Source organism: Lissotriton helveticus, chromosome 3_1 (assembly GCF_964261635.1).
Source record: "Lissotriton helveticus chromosome 3_1, aLisHel1.1, whole genome shotgun sequence".
In the NCBI taxonomy this organism is placed as follows: domain Eukaryota; kingdom Metazoa; phylum Chordata; class Amphibia; order Caudata; family Salamandridae; genus Lissotriton; species Lissotriton helveticus.
The window spans coordinates 211,358,241-211,378,576 of NC_136061.1; the positions used below are offsets into that span (position 1 = coordinate 211,358,241).

The window sequence follows — 20,336 nt, forward strand, 5'->3', positions numbered from 1 at the left end:
AGCACAACAAGCACAGGGAACGACAAGTCAACGAAGAACACAGATCAGGGCACAAGGCAGAGAAAAAACAGCACAGGGAATGACAGTCACATGGAAAGAACAAACCTATGCCACAGGGGCAGCGGCGACCGAGTGGGGCAGGCAGGGAGACCGTGCGCACTCAGGGGGAGTCGTGCGGCGGGTGGAGCGACCTTCACAGGCCAGGGTCAGGTCAGATCACGCTCGCCGTCACGCGGGCTAGCCCTAAATAGCCGGTGGGAGGGAGGAGCAGCTGGGAGGCGCGAGCGGGGTGGGGCGGGGATCGGGATACCGAAGAAGAAGGGGGTGGGGCCGCAGAGCAGCAGCGGCAGGGAGCGCGGGAGGGGGTACTGGCGGGAAAGCGGTCATGAGAGGGCAAGGAGCGGAGAGCACAGATCAGGGGCACAAGGAAGCGTAAACCAAGCACAACAAGCACAGGGAACAACAAGTCAACGGAGAACACAGATCAGGGCACAAGGCAGAGGAAAAACAGCACAGGGAATGACAGTCACAAGGAAAGAACAAACCTATGCCACAGGGGCAGCGGCGACCGAGCGGGGCAGGCAGGGAGACCGGGCGCACTCAGGGGGAGCCGCGCGGCGGGTGGAGCGACCTTCACAGACCAGGGTCAGGTCAGGTCATGCTCGCCGTCATGCGGGCTAGCCCTAAATAGCCGGTGGGATGGAGGAGCAGCTGGGAGGCGGTAGCGGGGTGGCGCGGGGATCGGGATACAGAAGAAGAATGGGGCGGGCCGCAGGGGAGCAGCGGTAGGGAGCGCGGAGGGGGTACTGGTGGGAAAGCGGTCACGAGAGGGCAAGGAGCGGAGAGCACAGATCAGGGGCACAAGGAAGCGTAAACCAAGCACAACAAGCACAGGGAACGACAAGTCAACGAAGAACACAGATCAGGGCACAAGGCAGAGGAAAAACAGCACAGGGAATGACAGTCACAAGGAAAGAACAAACCTATGCCACAGGGGCAGCGGCGACCGAGCGGGGCAGGCAGGGAGACTGGGCGCACTCAGGGGGAGCCGTGCAGCGGGTGGAGTGACCTTTACAGACCAGGGTCAGGTCAGGTTTTACAAAATTAGTTGTAAAGGCATGCATGGTAACGCTGTGGTTGTGGTTCAGACCAAATGGTTTAGGCATGCGTGGTTTAGGCATGAGTGGTTGTATCATCCAACCCCTGCTAGAAACTCTTGTAATCAGGTCTCAGTTTGACCCCTAGTTTCTACCATTCACTCAACTGGTTAGAGCAGGTATTATAAGTAGTCCTGCTTGCACCGACTGATGACATCTGCTAATTTACCTTAGCACCACCAAACGCACTGCCTGCATCCCTGCCTCTGGGAACAAACATTTAGGCCTGCTGTACACTGCTAAACTGTCCATTGTTACATGACATATTGGAACTGTATATGGCACTAACACATGGCTAGCGATGAGTGACACCCTGTTTCTTGCAACTAATATTCACTGTGGTAATTCTACATGCAGACTTAATTTTCATGGCTTATATCAGAAACCACGGCCCACTGCTTCTCTTCATTGACAATTTATAATGCATTCTAAAAATATTAGTAAAGATAAGGTAAAAAAAAGCCTCCAATCACTCAAAAGAACAATCAGAGTTTGTATCGACAAGGTATGGTCTCATTAAGAATCACATATGCTTGGGATAGCAGGTATGTGATTGATTCTATAGATTCATACACCCCTTAACCATTAAAATAGTTTCCAACATTATGCATTTTTATTCAAAGACCCTTTGTATTGGACCTGCCCTTTTGTTATATCTGTATGCATTTCTCTTCCTCTTTTCCCTTTCAGTATTTGTCTATATTTGATCTTGGCACCTGCCAGCACGAGGCAGATATTCTAAACAGAACTAGAACTCTGCATTACTGATCTGGATCTGCTGGTTGCTGGATGGGACTGTGCCTTTGAGGATTAAACTCCTTTTACGTCACTCCATGAGTCAGTTTCCTCATTTACAGAATTTTGCACTGGCGAGGAGGATGGGATGGGAAATTAAAGGAAAAAAAATATTTTACTACACTGTTTGGGTTCAGAGGGCCAAGGTATTTCACGCCGATGTGCACGGGTACTGGCAAGTCAATAGAGTGCACGTCCATCTCCACGCCGATGTGCACGGTTACATCAAGTGCATGTATATCTTTTATGCCAATGGGCATGGCTGCACAACTAGTTCAATGTAATTTATATTATTGCATTTTCTCCACGTTTTTTGCCGTTATGTGCTATTAACGAATTAACTTGGACAACTATCAATATGCCGACAATCTGTATTTATGTACCTTATGGTTAGTAATGTACAAGACTACATGTTTATTTATCCCTTGAAGCGATAATTTAGAGTAATCTTAGGACATAATAATAGTTGTTTTTTCCCAGTTAGATAGTTTTTAGTGCAAACATGCAGTTTGAACCTCCTGCAAAATGTTTACAAGCTAAGGGAGATCTTCCAATTCCTTGGTCTAGATGGAAGGAAGAATGTATAACATATATGAAAGCAATTGATGGGGACAGGATGGGAAATGAAAGGGAAAAAAATATATTTTACTAGACAGTTTGGGTTCAGAGTGCCAAGCTGTTTTTAGGACCTTACTAACCATCCTGGAAGATTTAAGTAGTTTGGAAGAAGCCTTAGCCGTATGGAGTATAGAATTAAACCCACAATGAGTATTGCACTCAATAGGTATACATTTTATACTCGTGCACAAATGAAAAATGTATCTTTTGATGACTTTTTGACTGGTCTTAGAGCACTTGCTATTACGTGCAATTTTGGAGTTATCTGTGATTAGATGATCAGGGATCAAATCATAGTGAATGTCAAGAGTAAAAAAACACAGGGTGTGGCTTCTGTGCTGACGCATGATGATGGTCTTTCTGTGAGCTCTGTGCGGACGCGGAGCTTAACTGCTGTTTTGCCTCTTAAAAGCAGCCTTTGATGTCTCCAGTTGTGGCAATATGCTCATGAATATCGGTGGTGAGTTGGCACGCCGCCTCAACGCCATAAGGATGCTTTTATGGACCTATGAGCTGCGGCGGTGAGTCTCTTCATTAAAACGCAAGCGGACCCCATTTTGAGTTGCGTCGCTCACGCTACGAATTTCTGCCCTTCTTTCTCATTTATTGTCTACATTTATGGAAGCTGGAAGCAATTTAGCCCTTCTTATCATCGGCTATGAGTTTACTGGTTACTATTTATGTTAAAGGTACTTTCTTATTCCTGTAGCAGCGGCGGTGATTTCCTTCACCCTGTCACATCCATCTGCTATTTTAGGATGTGGAATGTCTGTCAAAGTGATGCATTAGAGATTTTTCTTTTTTCTCTTTCTCACCTATAACTGACTTTTATTTCATTGATATGCTATAATGTGGAATGTTCTTTTTTTAAGTCCTGTTGGTGCATTTGTATTTATTCTTCACTGACAACTGGCTGTTTTACATGGTGAAAATCCTTCTCTTCAACTGGGTTGCCTACAACGACATTTTGTATTTGCAGCAAAGGCCAACGTCTTTGTCACTTCCTTTTATGGATATCTCCAACTTTTCAAGATTACCTACATTTCGACGGTCATTTTAATTGAATATTTCCTTCTAATTGTATGGGCAGGATTCGCCCTTCCCTTTTGCCTGCTCGTCGTTCTACTTATAACAGCATGATGGCCAGTGACTTACACACATCTTCTAAACCAATGTCTTTGGGTACAAAACCAAAAAGAGCGAAGAATGACCCACATTCTCCTATTTTATTTTCCCAGAATCCTGTCTTAGATTTTATTTTGGAAGAGGCACGTGGTCTTCAACCATTTATGTGAGCAACCAATGAGAAGCAACAAACTGAGGATCACTGGATTGTTATGGAGGGAAAGGTGTCGCAATTAGAACATCTTGTGGGAGATCTTCAAGATATATCTACTTATATACCTATGTTAGAGCAAGAAATATAAAAACTCAAACTCCAAACTGAAGACCTTGAAAATAGAAATCGGAGAAATAATCTTCGTCTTTACAGTCTTCCGGAGAATATTGAGGGCTCTGATATCCTCTCCTTCTTGAAGAAGTTTCTTCTGGATCTTCAATCTTTGCTATCTCTCACCATACAATGTGCACATCGGTTGGGTTGTCTTCAACCTAACTCAAATAAGCCATGTGGTATTTTAATGCTCTTTTTGGAATTAACTGACCTTTTGCGTGTCCTGAAGGCTGTGAAAATTAAACATTGTTTTATTTGGTCTGGTCACAATCTTTTTATTTCACTGGATGTCTCTAATGCAACTAATGCCGGTCGAAAAGAATTCTTAGCTCTTCGCCCCCAGATGAGACACTTGAACATTCAATATGGCATTCTTCATCCATGTCTCTGAAAGATCACTCATGAAGGAAACTCACGTTCTTTCGACGATCCGGCTAAACTGAAACTTTTTCTATGTAGTATTTCATCCCGCAACATGGAGACTAACGATTTAATTCTTTTTCAGTTTGCTGATGTCTTTACGCTAATACATACTTATTTTTGTTTCTATTAATCTTCTTTATCTTCTCTCTATTGTACCCTTTGTTTTTCCTTTCTTATCATTCTAGATGTCTCCACTCTTTAAGAGGCTCTTTACTGTTTTATTTCTTAGTTTCGTTCTTGTTGCCGTCCTTGTTCTCGGTGTTAACATGATCTTCGCCTACCTGTTAACCGTTTTAATTCAGATCTTCCTTGATCTGTCTACCTTTTTTCTCATTCTTATTTTTTCCCTCTCTCTCCTTCTTTTTTGCATTTGACTTTCTTGCTCTCTACCTGTTTCATCCTTTTTTCTTGTTCTCACATGAGTATGTTTCTAATTCGCTCTTCTAGACAATTCTTTGCTTTGTCTTATATAATGTTGTTACATGGTGTCTTTTTGTCTCTTTTATTGTATTTGCAGCCCATGATACCTACTTCCATGTTCCCTTCCTCAACCCGCAACATGTTTAATGTTGTTTCATGGAATGTCCTTGGTCTTGGTCACCCCGTAAAGCGTCAAAAGGTACTATCTCATTTATCTAAACTTAATTCTCATGTAGCTTTTTTACAGGAAACGCATTGTAATGATATCCATCTCTCAAACTTAAACATCGATGGGTCAACCAAGGTATTTTTTCTCCTGCTGCTAATAGTAAAGGTGGCGTTGCAATATTATTTCATAAATCTCTTAATGCTGACATTTTATCCACTGAATGTGATACGAATGGACGATGGTTTTGGTTGATGCAATTATATTTCAAAAACAAGTGACTTTTTTCGATATTTATGGCTCAGTTAAAGCTGACCCAGAATTTTGGCATAGTATCAAAGTGAAATTGTCTTCAATTCCCAATCCCAATATCATAGTTGCTGGTAACTTCAATGATTTGTTAGATCCCTTTACTGATAGAAAATCTAAGTGCAAATTCAAACCTGATAATTCCCATAAAGCTTTTCAATCTGCCATTTCCTCTCATCCATTCTTTGATGTGTGGAAAACGTGTAACTCTGATATATGTGAGTTCAATTTTTTTTCTAATGTACATCATACTTAGGGCTCCCGGTTCTACAGTATTTATTTTTTTGTCATTTCCGTCTATATTTATCAATATTTATTTTTTGTCAACTTTTTCTGTATTTATCCATATTTATTATGGGTTTTCTGAAAAAATTAAAGCTGAACTGGTAAATTTCAACATTTATTTAACCAATAAATATGCAGTCATGCTTGAATGCCTGCCAGGTTTCATTGATATGAGCAACCACAGAAAATAAATGAATGCACTTTTATGAAAATATACACATTTCTGTATCAGACTTGTGCATAGCTACTGCTGTTTAAGCCTCTTTACTAATATTCCTTTCTTGTTGAACCCCCTTACCTATCAATCCACAGTTATTGGCTGGCGGTCATGGCAAAGTGTGTTTACAATCACTCAAAAAGCACCCAATATCCGTTTTTATCCACATCTAAAAATAAATACAGACAAGAAAATAAATGGTTTTCTGTCTGTATTTATCTTTAAAAATCAGTAAAAATGGAAAACAGGGAGTCTTATTCATACTATGTCTCGTATTGACTATGTTTTGGTTTCCAAATCTCTTCTTTCCACTATTCAATCATCAGACATTGGTTCTATTTTTATTTCGGACCATGCTCCTGTCCTTTCTTCCTTTGATATGTCCTTCATTACCCCCAAACAGGGCCGGTGGTGCTTTAATAACACTTTATTATCAGACCAATCTTTATCTCAGAAGAGACCTCGTTTATTAATGTATTTTTTCAAATTAATCATTCTAAAGATACCTCAATTCCTAACAACTGAGATGCTTTTAAAGCTTCCTTCAGGGTCTTTGCAATCGCCTACTCTGCAAAAAAGAAAAAGCATTAAATGCTAAATACCTCTCCACCCTCAAACATACTCTCGAACACACCTACTTTACCACCAAATCTTCCTCGAGTTTACAAGATTTGATTAAAAATCTACTATGAACAAAATTGTCACGACTGATGCTTGTAATGTCCTCCTTAAAATTAAGTCTAATTATCATGGCGGACAAAATAAGGCTGGTAAAATGTTCGCCAACTATTTAAAAACTAAATCAGTGAGGAAAACTGTTGGTCCCATTCGATGTGAACATAGTAATGAGATGCTGTCTTCAGATCCCAACATTACTAATGCCTTTCAGTCTTATTACGAACAATTATATACTGAGGATACAGACTCCTCTGATGATGTTATTGAATCTTTTTTTTTCAGGAACTCCCTAGCCCTTCTTCCATTCCTGACACTCTCACCACCCTAGAAAAATATATTTCCCTTATAGAAATTACTAATGCTCTAAAATCCCTAAAAGAAGCCAACGCTCCTGGCCCTGATGGCTTCACTGTTGAGCTTCTCTTATTTTTTTCCACCATTTTTGCTCCCAAATTACTTGAACTTTGTACTTCATTTTTGTCTAAGTCTAAGGCTAGTGGTTCTTTTTTAGATGCCCTTATAATTATTAACCCCAAACCTGATAAAGACCCTACCTTATGTAAAAATTACCGACCCATTTAGTGAATAAACAATGATTGTCAGGTCTTTGCAAAACGTTTAGCATCTTGTTTGAATTATATCATCCCCCTTCTTATTAAACCTGACCAATCAGGTTTTATTAAAGGCAGACTTGCATCTGACAATTCCAGAATGTCTTCTAATATTCTTGCCTTTGGTACAAAGTATCCTTCTTCCCTAGCAGCCCCGTCACTTGATGCTGAGAAAGCATTTGATCGTAAAAATTGGCAATTTATGTTTTCTACCCTTCATTGGTTTGGTTTCGGTCATAAATGTATCTCTTTAATAAAATTGTTATATACTGACCCACGTGCCTGTGTGTTTGTTAATGGCCATTTCCCCCTTTTTTAAACTCCATAGAGGTACTAGACAAGGTTGTCCTTTATCTCCAATACTTTTTCTCCTATGCCTGGAGCCTTTCCTAGAGCAACTCAGATGCAACCCTGGTATAACTGGATTTAAGGTCAACTCTCAAGAAGTAAAACGTTCTGCTTATGCAGATGATGTTTTAATTTACATGTCTAATCCCTCTATGTCCATCGATCCATTTTTGCAAGAGATTACTCTTTTTTACAAGCTCTCTGGTTACAGACTAACTTTATTTGACACTGAAATCCTACCACTAAATTCCTCTTGTTATCATTATATGCTTCATAAAACTAATTTCACATGGTGTCCTCAAAAGATTAAATATTGAGGAGTCTGGGTTTCTTCCACCATATCTGACACACTTGTTCATAATTTCAACGTCCTAAAATCTAAACTCCAAAAGCTATTATCTTCCTGGTCTCCCCTATTTTTATCTTGGTGGGGTAGATTAGATACTATCAAAATGACGATTGTCCTTCATGTTCTTTCTTTACTTTCTCTGTTACCTTTTAAAATTCCTAATTATTATTTTTCCCAAATAAACTCCATCTGCATTAAGTTCCTTTAAAATACCAAGTGTGCTCATATTACCTTATCGAAGTTAATTAGACCGAAAACTGAATGGGGTGTACGATTTCCTGACTTTTAGCTATATCATACTGCCTTTTTAATCCGTCAATGTTTTGCTATGTCTAAAGATTACCATGATTCTCCTACACCTGGGGTTGTTTTGAACGTTCTTTATTACATGAATTTCTTTTTTAAATGTTGTTCCTATGTCTAATTGCACGTTTATATCTAAAAACCCTATTCTTAAGTACTCCCACTATTTATTACACACCCTTTTTAACCAAGGATCCGGTTCTAGTCAATCCTTTCTTGCATCCTCTATTTGGTACAATAAATGTATTAAATTACACCACAAATCATTTTACTTTAAACATTGGAAGGAAAAGGGTATTTTTTTTGTTCATGATTTGACTTCCCATTTTATCCTTCCCACAATAGCAGAAGTTTGGCCTTCCTGATTCTTGTCTCCAAAAATACAATCAATTAATTTATGTACTTCATACTTATTTATTAGACAACAACTTTACACCTGATGTTACACCATTTATTCCTAGGACACCTTTGCATGATCTCCTTACTGACTCCACCCCTAAAGCCTCCTTTATTTATAAATCTCTCTTCTCCTCTCACTATAAGAAACAAATCACCTACTGAACTATTATGGGAGATAGATTTATCTCAATCATTATCTATCTAACAATGGGACTTATTGTGAAGTAAATTATTTAAAACCTCTAAAGCTGTCAATCTAACCCAATGTTTATTTTTTATCTATAGTGGAGCTGTAATAACCCCTTTTTGTCTTCATAAAATTGACTCATCTGTTTCCTCCTCCTGCTGGTCATGTCTTGAATCTGATGGTACTTTGAGTCACCTCCTTTATCATTGTCCTAAAGTTACTGTATTTTGGAAAACTATTTGGGCAAAATGTTTATTGATTTTCTCATGAAATATTCCACTTTCTTTCCAAAATGTTTTTTTCGTTACCTTGTCTGCTGACTTTGATAACCTATCTCCGAAACCTGTTTTATTTGATCCATTTATTGCTCTTGCTTTTAAAATTATTTTATCATGTTGAAAAGATACTTCTAAGTTATATATTATGGCTTGGTGAAAGCTTATATATGATGAACATAGAATATCTACTGTTTCTTCTTTTTCTTTATCTCTGAAAATCAAATATGACTTACTTTGGCTCCCCTTTACTACCTTCTTATCCTCACACTCAACACCTCCCTCAGAACTCGTTATATCTCTTTTTCTTTTCTTTCTTTTGTTCCTCTCCTTTTCTTTCTTTCTCCTTTCCTCTTCTCTTCCCTTTTGTAAATAAATTATACACTGTATAATTATCCTTTCATGTTTTTATTCTGTTTATTACTAGACCTAGATTTCATATTCCTATGTTGTTAAGAAATTTCTGGTTTTACTGAAACCATTAATATTATGAGTTGTTGGAGGAGCCAAGATGGCGATCGGGATGGTTGTGTAAACGCTTCGCTCCGTGCGCCCTCCCGCCTTGCACGCATATCCTGATGCATATCCTGAGCAGCGTCTGTGATTTCGAATAAGTGAAGGATACTCTCACTTACCGTCTGCTTCTGCAGCCCCTCCCTGCAGTAGAACCGAAGATCTGTCCCTTGTGGTTTGGTGGCCTCCGAGGTGTCGAGAGCGGGATCCCAAGTGAGGAGAGTGTCCGACCGGAAGTGATTCGTCAACGGCCTCGGGTTCCGCTGAGACGCCGGTCATAGAGATTCCGAGATCCGTGAACCGAAAGAGAAGAGATCCACCCACTTCCCATAGTGGGCTACCCTGCGGAAGGCGTGATATGGCTGTGCCGGAAAGTAATTTGTGAGGCCCAGCTCCCCCTTGGTGAGATCCCCGGTCATATTCATAGCCCGCCCCGGGAGTCTCTGGGTGGCTCCCGAGAAGACACGGAGGCTGGTCTAGCCTTTTGGTGCCTCTCCTTTCTGCCGCCTGCCCTGACCTGAGATCCTGTTGAGAACCCTGCAGTGGCCGGGTGCAGGACCCGAACACACGGCGAGATGGAGGAACGGGAAACCAAAACGGCTAAGATGGCGGATGATGCCCTCCTGTGTGCCATTCACCCGGGCGGGGAACCCAGTGCACGAGAGACTCCCGGGGTTTGGCACTGTGAGAAACCACCCACCCCCACAGATGTCTTGGCTGCATTAACAACTTTGCACGCTACCCTGATCCGGGAGGCCCGAGACTTGGGGGAAAAAGTGGATGCCGTCTTTGTTCCGCCATTTTGTGATGGCACACACTGTTCTCATGGTGGCGCCGCTGTGTCTACCTTTGATACATTGACCACGAGTGAATCTGCTCTCGTGGAGTCGAAGACAGCTGTGGATTATGAGCTGGCTGTGGTTGCATCGGTTATGCATGTGGTTGTTTCCTTGGGGCATATCTTTCAACTGCATGTGGAGGAACACCACTGGTCCATTGAGTGGGCGGCTTTGGCGTGGTATCGGCACTTTCTGCTTCATGTGACTTTTTGTTCAGGGATGGCGGGACTGTATTCTGATTTAAGACTGCTGGCACTGTTGATATCGTCCTGTTCCGTCTCCCGCCGTGCATCATTGACGAGACTCCGGTGGCTTGTGACCTATGGCACGACGGCGTTGCCAAATCCTCCCGGTGTGATCGAACCTTTAGTGCTATTTGATATCCTATCTGAAGACTGGTTCGACGTTGGTGCTATCGACAGAAGAGGCCAAGGGTGACTTTGATTGGGACGTGGAGGGACTCATAGATGGTTTATGGTGATTTAAGGGGCACTTGCAGAGCTATAATTGATTGCGTTTTTACATGATTGCTGCCACTTTCACTTTTCGTTCGCTGCTGTTTATATTTTTAGCATGCGAAGGTGGGAGGGGCCGGAACGTTAGATCGAGGGCCCTCCTCCTGTATATTTTCCTTTTCTTTTCTCTTTTCTTCTCTGTATTTCGGGTCTCTTATTTAGGGCGACAGGCACGCTGCTGGGGGGGATAGGCCGTAGCCATCCGCAGGGGTGCAGGGTGGGGGGTTGGGGGATGGGTCTGTGTGTTGTTTTTCTTTTGTTTCTATGGCCCTTTGCCCTTTTCCTTTTTTGATGTCGTTATCTTTCGTGTCACCCTTAGTGTGTTTCGCCATGTAGGATGGGACTTGTTCACCATGATTATTTAGTGATTGTCGCGTCTCTCCTTCCGTGATGCCCCCTTCCCCTCATTCGCAATTTATGTTTATCGCTGACGTAATTTCTTGCTTCTAGACTAGCTGTAATGGGGGTGTATATGATAGTGCGACATTGATACCACTTACTTTTTTGTTATTGCAAAATGAACCGTCATTGATCCTTTTGCTTCTGTGTTACTTTAAATGTATGACATGTCCTGACTGTTGACCTGCCTTCGACCCCCGGACCGCTGAGACTTGTATATTATGTTGTTCCTTTATCCTGATATGCGTAGCGGCCGGCCGGATTGGTTGTAGGCCCGTGACTGTCTATCTATGCTGATACAATAAAGGTTCTTTAAAAATAAATTAAAAAAATATATATATATTATGAGTTGTTAATAAGATATATTTCCCTTATTTTCTGTAAGGCTTACCATTTGTTATCTTCAATAAAAGTACTAAACTAAAAAAAAAGTAAAAAAACACAACAACTTTGGGCGTTGGGTAATCCAAATGTGCATGCTACTATTGCCACTGCCAAGGCTTTTGAACAATCAGAAATATGTATGAAGACTGTTGTAGAAGTTGGAGCCAAGAATGAGAAGAGTCTAGATGATGTTTGTGTAGTAAATGCCTCTTGTAGATTACCTCAACCAGGAAAAATATTTGACAAAAACGTAATTTGCTATAGATGTGGTAGTTTGAACCATGTTGAGTCATTTCTGCATTGTCCAGCTAGGGTACAAAAATGCATTAAATGTGGCAGAGTTGGTCATTTTGCTCAAGTATGCAAGAATGATAATAAGAAAGTCCTTAGCAGAGGAAGGGGATTTTACATGAAATCTAATGAAGGCTCTTGTGTAAGAAGTGTATGTGATCAGGACTGTTTATCCAGTAAAGAAACTGGTATTGTTGTATCTGTTGCTGAAGTATGTGCTGGAGAAGGTGATGTTAGGAAATCTCCTAAATGTATTGTTGAGTTTCTGAAGAAGGAGTTAGAACTAATGGCTGACTTTAGTTCCCCATGGCCAATTATCACATGAAATTATTTCAATGAGAAATTCAAAGGAGTTTTATCCCACAGTGATTTGTGTGCCTCAGATGTTATAGCACAAAGTTTTGATGGTTCCATATTAGATCTAATGGGTTATGTAGCTTCCGGTGTCTCCTTCAAAGGGAGGACTGTATTCATCAAATTGTATGTGGCAAAGAAGGATGTTAATGTGCTGGGTTGGAGAGACCAATGGAAGTTGGGAATAATACTCAACCCTCGCAGCAAAGAACATGTTTTGGTAGTAGAAGACAACACAAGTGGAGAAGAAATTGAAAGCGAATTTCCGGATGTTTTTTCTGTGAAGTTGGGAAAGCTAAAAGGTTTTCTCATTTGATCAAACTTAAGCAAGAGGCATGTCCAGTTAAGCAAAAACTCAGGAAAGTTCCTATCAATGTTTTGGGTTGTGCGCTTAAGGAGATGTTGGATGGAGATGTCATAGAGTAAGTCGAATCGTCGGAGTGGGTTTCTCGAATTGTCTTAGCGAGCAAACCTGACAAATCTCTGAGGTTGTGCATTGATCTTAGAGCCTTAAATGCTAATATTTTGGTGGACTATCATACTTTACCAAATATTAATGCGGTAGTAAGCATGCTTGGAGGTGCCACCATATTTTCTACACTTGATTTTCGTTCTGTGTTTCATCAAATTGAAACTGCCAGAAGAATTGCATCACATTACAGCTTTCATCACTCCTCAGGGTTTGTATCAATTTAAAAGGATGCCTTTTGGACTCGCAACGGCGGCAACTGTCTTCCAAAGGTCTATGTGTCATATTTTCAAAGGGATGGAAACCTTCGTCAAGTGTTTTCAGGATGACATTCTTATATTCTGTTGTGCTAAAGCAGTATATTTAAGCAATCTGAGGAAAACGTGTGAAGTTTTGAGAGAACATGGTTTGACACTTAAAAGGAATAAATGCAAGTTATACCAAGATTCAGTGGAATACCTGGGACAATTGTTGTCGAAGGAAGGAGTTGCACCCAAAAAATATCTTGTTGAAGCAATTCTTAAAGCCCCTGCTCCAGATTCGAAGGACAAACTTCTATCTTTTTCAGGGCTCTGTGAATATTACAGTAAGTTTATAAAGAATTTTGCTTCCAAGATGAAACCTTTGAGAGAATTAACAAGGAAGAACATGGAGTTTGTGTGGAGAGAGAGACAGCAACAAGCCTTTGAAAGCATCAAGGCTGAGATGGTGACAGCTCCCACTTTAAAACCATACTGTACGAATAAGATGTGTATAATTACAGTTGAGGCAAGTGTATATGGTTTTGGGGAGTGTTGTCACAACGTGCTGGTAAACAAGAATGGATTATAGCATTCGCTTCTCATACCCTCAATGAAACTGAGAGGCGTTATACTGTTATTGAGAGAGAGTTACTAGTTAGTTTGTGGGCGGTGGAGCATTTCCTCAATTCTTTTTGGGGAGCTCGTTTTGTTTTGAGGACAGACCATAAGCCGCTTGTAACCATTTTGTCCCCTGGGAGAGGGGGCTCAGAAAGCAAATGCAAGCATAGCAAGATTAATGTCTCGCTTACAAGAGTACAATTTTCATGTGGAGTATGTGCCAGGGAAGATCAATGTGACAGCAGATTGTCTTTCCAGGTTGCCTTGTAACATAGGTAAGAGAGGGGTGATGAGGAGATTGTGGCCAGCGTTGAGGAAGCGATGTCAGGGAGGTTTAGTACCATTACTGAAGAGATGTGGAGAGATGCAGTGGAGAGAAATAATGTACTTAAAGTTACGGACTGTGTGAGAGAAGGGTGGCCTCCTAAGGGAGATATCCCTGCAGATTTATTTCCATTTTGGAAAGTTTCGGGTGAACTGGAAATGGAGGGAGATCTTGCTTTCAGGCAAGGTAAATGCCTACCATCTGTGTCTCTTTGAGATCGTATTCTCACTGTGACTCACGAGGGTCATCTGGGAATGACCTCCATGAAGAGATTGGCGGGAACTGTGTTCTGGTGGCCAGGTTTAGACAGATTTGTGGACACAGTAGTCAGGGAGTGTTCTGATTGTGCTGGTAGTGAAAAGATGCTGTAAATTAGTCCTGCACCTTTAGTTCCGGTGTAGTGGTGGATTTTCCATGTCAGAGAGTAGGATTCGACATTTCAGGACTATTTAATGTTTTGCCTCGTGATTGCAGATTTGCATTAGTAATGATCGATTATCATTCTAAGTGGTCTGAGGTCAAACTGTTGCCTCGGGTAAATACTATGAGGGTCATTGAATTTTTTCAAAGAAGATTTTGCTAGAGAGGGATATCCAGAAGTACTAATTATTGACAATGGTGTGCAAATGACATCACAAGATATAAAGGATTTCCTTAAGTATTTTTACATTCGGCATGTCACCATGACCTTTTCACGAACCCCAAGGAAATGGTCAAGTACAAAGATACAATAGAGTCTTGAAACAGGACATTCTATGGGCATGCAATTTTGGTGCAGAATGTAAGGACAAGTTCAGGGAAAAGTTATGGCTGTAACATATAACTCCTCATACCACCTCAGAGGTTAGCCCAATTAAGTTGTTAAAAGGAAGGGAACCCATCTCCAAACTGTGCCCACAGTAGTTTAAGAAGAAAAGAGGTGAAACACTTTTTTACAAAAGTAAAGAAGGAGTGGCTGTGAGAGTGGAGGAAAAACAGTTGAGATGCAGACACTATTATGATGTTAGGGTGAATGTGAAGCAATCCCATTTTGATGTAGGTGAATGGGTCAGGATAAGTAAACTAGACATTCTGGTTAAAGGTGAGGCAACATTTGGGAAACCCATCAAAGTCATAAAAATCAATCATAATAGTATTGTCACACAAGATGATAAGTTATGGAATGTCAGGAGAGTGGCTAAAAGTATGAGAGTCAGTTCTTAGTTTTGTTAAGGAAGGGAAATGTGTTATATCTGTATGTATTTCCTCTTTCTCCTTTCCCTTTAAGTATTTGTGTATTTTTGATCCTGGCACCTGCCAGCATAAGGCAGATGTTCAAAACAGAACTAGATCTCTGCATTTCTGATCTGGATCTGCTAGTTGCCAGATTGTCCTTTTTCTTTCCTCCAGGAGTCAGTGTCATCATTCACAGAATTGTACACCTCTTCTTCCATTATCAAACACAACAAAGTGAATTGTGCATGCTGGTTGTGGTGGAGCATGATATTGGTTACATACAGAAATTCTGAAGTTTAATCAAACTTACGCTTGCACAGAGCGGTGCCCATTTTCTCTCCACTGGGACTGCGAAGTGCGCTCCATTGGCCCAGATGATTGCACACCCTCCAGCTGACAGGGAAGGCCCGAAACCCTTCAGGGCAGATGTGCTTTAACATACTTCCCACTGTTCTCTTTTGTGGCCACACAATGTGTCCACCCTGAAGCATCTCATTCTCATCACATGTAATGTCCTCTGGTTGGAGCTTTAACTTAGGCCCAACCTCCTTCAAGAGGTTTGGATTACCGCCAGCATTGACTGGGCCTGTAGGCGATCCTGCAGAACGGGGCTGAGCTGCTGGAATTTGAAGAGTGGACAATATATGTAAAGATGATTTTAGTTGGGGATCTATTCCACGAGAACCACTCAGGGTAGAGTTTACCACAGTGGCACTCTTATTGTCATGCTCTGCGTTAAAGAGAGATGGGCCAGGGTCAGTAAAGGAATGGGCCATATTAAAGCTTGTTTGTACATTTGCACTTTCATCTGGTTCTGCACTGCTGGTCTGTGGAGAGTGCCCACGTATTGTCCTGTTGCTGGTTAACAAGTCTGGCCTTCCACCATTATCTATGATTGATTGCCCATCTATTGTTGAACTGTTATTTAACTTTTCTGGCTCTATATAACTGGCTTTTGCAGACTGGGCTTCTATTATATTTGTTCTGTTTGTTTTCAGTGGCACACTACCAGTTGCATTGACAAGGAAACCATCTGTAGTAATTGTGCTGGCTTTTTCTTCTTTTCTCCAATTCTTCTTGGTATTTAGCAAATGATCATGTGTCGGTATGGAGATATTTTGTAGTGATCCAGGCCCAATCATCCTTGGTGTGGCTGGAATTAAGTGCTTCAGGTATGAAGGAGATGTTCTAGAAGCATCAGCATTTCTCTCCAACTCTGTGAATTTAATAAATAAAATACAGAAATAGTTAGTCAAAACATCTGAATTACCAGTTATAGAAGAAACTATTCCCTGCTTGAGGGCCAGAGGAACAGGATTGCCATAGACAGTTATAAAGTTGTAGATATCAACAAGAAGATTGTTTGTAACTGAGGTGTTCCAAGTACCCTCATAAAACACATGAGAGTAGCTCAAGTTACATATTAAGTTACTTGGTGAAAGTATACCCATTCTTTATAGCTACTCCATCTATCATTTTATGTTGTGTATGCCCTCAAGAGCATCCCTCACTAATGTGCATCCGAACACCAACGGTACAGGGAAAGGAGGCGTAAGACAATCACTCACAAAAAGCCCTATAGCACTACCACCCATCCATTCTCCAACTACCTCATGTATTAAAAACAAAATGTGCCCAGTCTTGCTCTCTTAACTCTTTCTGGCGTTTCCACCCTCCTATAATAATCACTTGCTTTTATACAGCTCTTCAACTGTCTGTCTCGCAGGCATTATATTTACCAAAGTGTGCTGGGTTTACAGACCCCAGAAGGGTGGAAGGCCAAGTTGGCCTAAAAGGGATTCACCCAAGTGATCCCATGCCCCCACGCAGAATGTATTCTTTCAAGGATCCTAAAAAAGAAACCTGATGTTCTGCATTCCTTGCCCACCACTCTCTTGGTCTTCACTCCCAGCAGTGGGCACTGCAAGCACTGGTGTTGCCACTGACAGCAGCTCTGCAGAGCCACTGCCAGCACAGATCAAATCCCGACAGGCAAGACAGCAGTTGAGGCAGTGGAGTGTCTGAGACTTATTCTTCCTCCCTCTGGTCTGTGGAAATCTTTAAGATACAGGACAAAGCAAGGATATGGTGGACTAGCATCTTCTATTCCAGTGCCTCCTTTAGATGTTTAGATTCCTCATGGATGGGGCAGAACTTCACTGCTAGTCCCAGCACGGGCTTCAAAGCCTTATTTTTCACTGCTTTGACATCAGAGCATTTGCGAAACGGGTTCCAAATTAGCATCCTTCATGATAGCTTGTTAGGAAAGCCATGCATAAAAGTAATATTCTGAAGAGGGGTAAAGCTAACAGTGCTATTGAGTGGAATATTTGCTTTTTCTTGCTTGTAATATAAATCTAAATGCACTACATCATTTCCCCGGTAAATCACACATGAATTGCATTACAGTGGTTCAGATTAACCTTTTAAATTCCTTCTCATTTCAAACTGTTTGGGTATTTGCTATCACTCCTTTCTTAAAAGACACTGGAGACATAGCAGAGTTCAACCCACTTGCAGTTAAGCTCACTATTGGTGTGCTGAAAGACAAGAAAATGTCCTATATTCATGAATGCTTGATCCTTAACTTCCCTGGCTCATGTTCTTCACTGAGGGAGGCTTGGGCAAATGAAGTAGGTGACTTAGGACTGGTGAGACACTCTCATATCACCGCAGGAAGTAGACCGCATTGCCTTATTTAATCTAAGGGCCTGATTTTGAGTTTGTCGATAAGGGAACTACCAAAGCAGCGTCGGACTCCCCGCCGCTCAGTTGGCGGTCCACTCGCCAAATTATGATGTTGGTGGTCTGTTGAAGGAAAAGATGTTGGAGTCCCGCCAATGCCACCCGCCATTTGCAGACTGTCATGTCGGCAGTAGGGGGAATGCAGCTGTCAGAGGGCAGTGCAGACAAGTTCACCATCGTCTAAATTGTGTGTTGGCTTTCCATCAAGCTGATCATGGCAGGAAGACCGTCTCCTTCGAGTTGGCGGAATCGAAGGAATTGGAGTGCATACTCACCCATATCATTTTGTTGCTTTCAGATCCCTTCCCCCAGGGCCCCCCTTCACAGCATCATCTTGACCCTGAAAAAAACTGTTGGTGCTGAAATTCGGGCATGTCCGTTTTGCACTATTTACCCATTGACAGGCCTGGGTACATATGGTCTGGAATAAAACAAAGGGAAAGTACTGGTAGTTGGCATTTTTTAACATGTGTCATGAATATGTGTATATTTAACACTTGTGCAGTCAAAATATACACACCTGCAGCAACACTTATGAAAAAAAGATTTCCCGCCATTAAAAACACTGCTGCTCGCCCAGTGATATTAAAATTGATCCCCAGCGGGTTTCATCAACCAGATCATGAGTGTGTGTGGTTCAAGGGCCCAAATGAGTATTTAGTGATAAATTTCCGCAGGTTGGTGTCCCGCTGGATCATAGTTATGTATAGACTTGATTTAAAATAATGTAATTGTTTAACATTAAAGTAATTTAAACATATATATAAATATATATATACATATATATATATATATATATATATATATATATATATATATATATATATATATATATATATATATATATATATATATATATATATATATATATATATATATATATATATATATATATATATATATATATATATCCCCACACACCTCCACAAGGAAGTAATAGGGCCGCACACCAGCAGGATTAAATCACGAAGTTGATTTATTTTCCAAATTTCATTTCACAGCAAAGCAGAGTGTAGAAAAACAGCCCACGCGTTCCGGTATGTCCAAATACCTTGTTCACGGCTAATGCTTTTACTCGGCAGTTCCTTTTTAACTATTCAGACTGCAGGAAATTCTAAACTTACATCATTTCCTGTGTCTACTCCGACTACACCAACTTGGTTTCTGGGATTAGTAGTCTCTAATAAGAGTATATGTTTTTTTTTTTATCGATGTTATCCACAAACAAAAATTAAATGTGTCCAGCAAAACTATTTACAGTGGTGTTTGTTCGGTTTTGTTGTGGTTATCCCCATTTTTAAAAATGTAAAATTAAAGGTTTTGAAACCCCTCCAGTGGGGAATGTCGACATCGTTCAATGTTCTGTCTATTAAACAAGAACACCCGCGTTAATTTATTAAAGCTAAAAGTGCTTTTCAAGCCCTCCAGTGGGCTATCTCCCATAAGTCTGGATGTCGGCATAAAGCCATATACTTAAACTGAGGGTGTCTCTGGTGGAACAGCCAATCAAAATCTCGATGTCTTTATTGTTCTGTAGAAACACTGAATCTATGCGCTATATTCAACCTATATATCACCCGTATATATACAATATATACAAAATATACACTATATACAACAGTACTTGGTTTTGTTTGTTCTATGTTTTCATACATAAAACATAGAACAAACATGCCCATATCTCGAGAGATATCCCACTGGAGGGCTCAAATACAAGTACAAGTACACTGCATTGTGGGGAGATGAAGCCCCAGTAACTTTGTGTCTCGGTGTCAAGCAGCGGGGACTTCAAGGCCCGAGTTTCCAGCGAGGGCCGCGGAGCACACCGGCAGACCCTCCCCTTACCTGTGGGGGCTATTTAACCGCCTGCATACTCCCGCAACGCGGGACGCGCGCAGGCGGTCGCCGGGCTAAGCCCGGGCAAAGGGCGGGCCGTCTGTGGCCCGGAGGAGGTCGGGCTGGGCCCCCCTCTTTCAACTGTCATCTACCTTACCAAGCCCTTAAAGGTACTGTACATCTATAATTGCCAGCACCGGGGCTGTCTGAACTCTATTTGCCTGCCGGACTTAATCCGACTATAAGGGAGTGTTTGTTTGTTTGCTCTGATAACGAGGCTTTGTTCATGCTAATCAAACCTTTCCTTTTGCTACCTCATTGTTATGGGAAAAAGGAAGGCCATGGAGGGCGGTGGGGTAGCAAAAAACAAAAAAGGGAAAAAAGCTAAGAAAGTGCCCCATGCAGCGATGAACTGTGTACTGACAAGAATTGAAGAAATAGTTAATGATTGCAAAGAGGTCTTAGGCCGCAGTAGCACCGAGATCGCGAGCAGTGCCGCGCGCGAGGTTGATGAGGCTTTGCACTTGGCGCAAGGAAGATCAATTCCCTCCATGTTTTCAAAACAAAATCCCCGCAAGCACTGTGCAAGCACTGAGAA

At 41.4% G+C, this 20,336-nt stretch overlaps 1 protein-coding gene across 2 annotated transcripts in view; it reads right to left on the reverse strand.

The window, feature by feature from the left end:
• Positions 1-20,336, reverse strand: part of LOC144822280 (complement factor B-like) — an 827,973-nt gene that overhangs the window by 754,910 nt on the left and 52,727 nt on the right. For both annotated transcript variants that reach the window (XM_078679607.1, XM_078679606.1), the window contains exon 2: positions 15,468-16,373. In XM_078679607.1, coding sequence (XP_078535733.1) covers positions 15,468-16,373 — 906 coding nt within the window. The remainder of the gene's footprint in view (positions 1-15,467; positions 16,374-20,336) is intronic.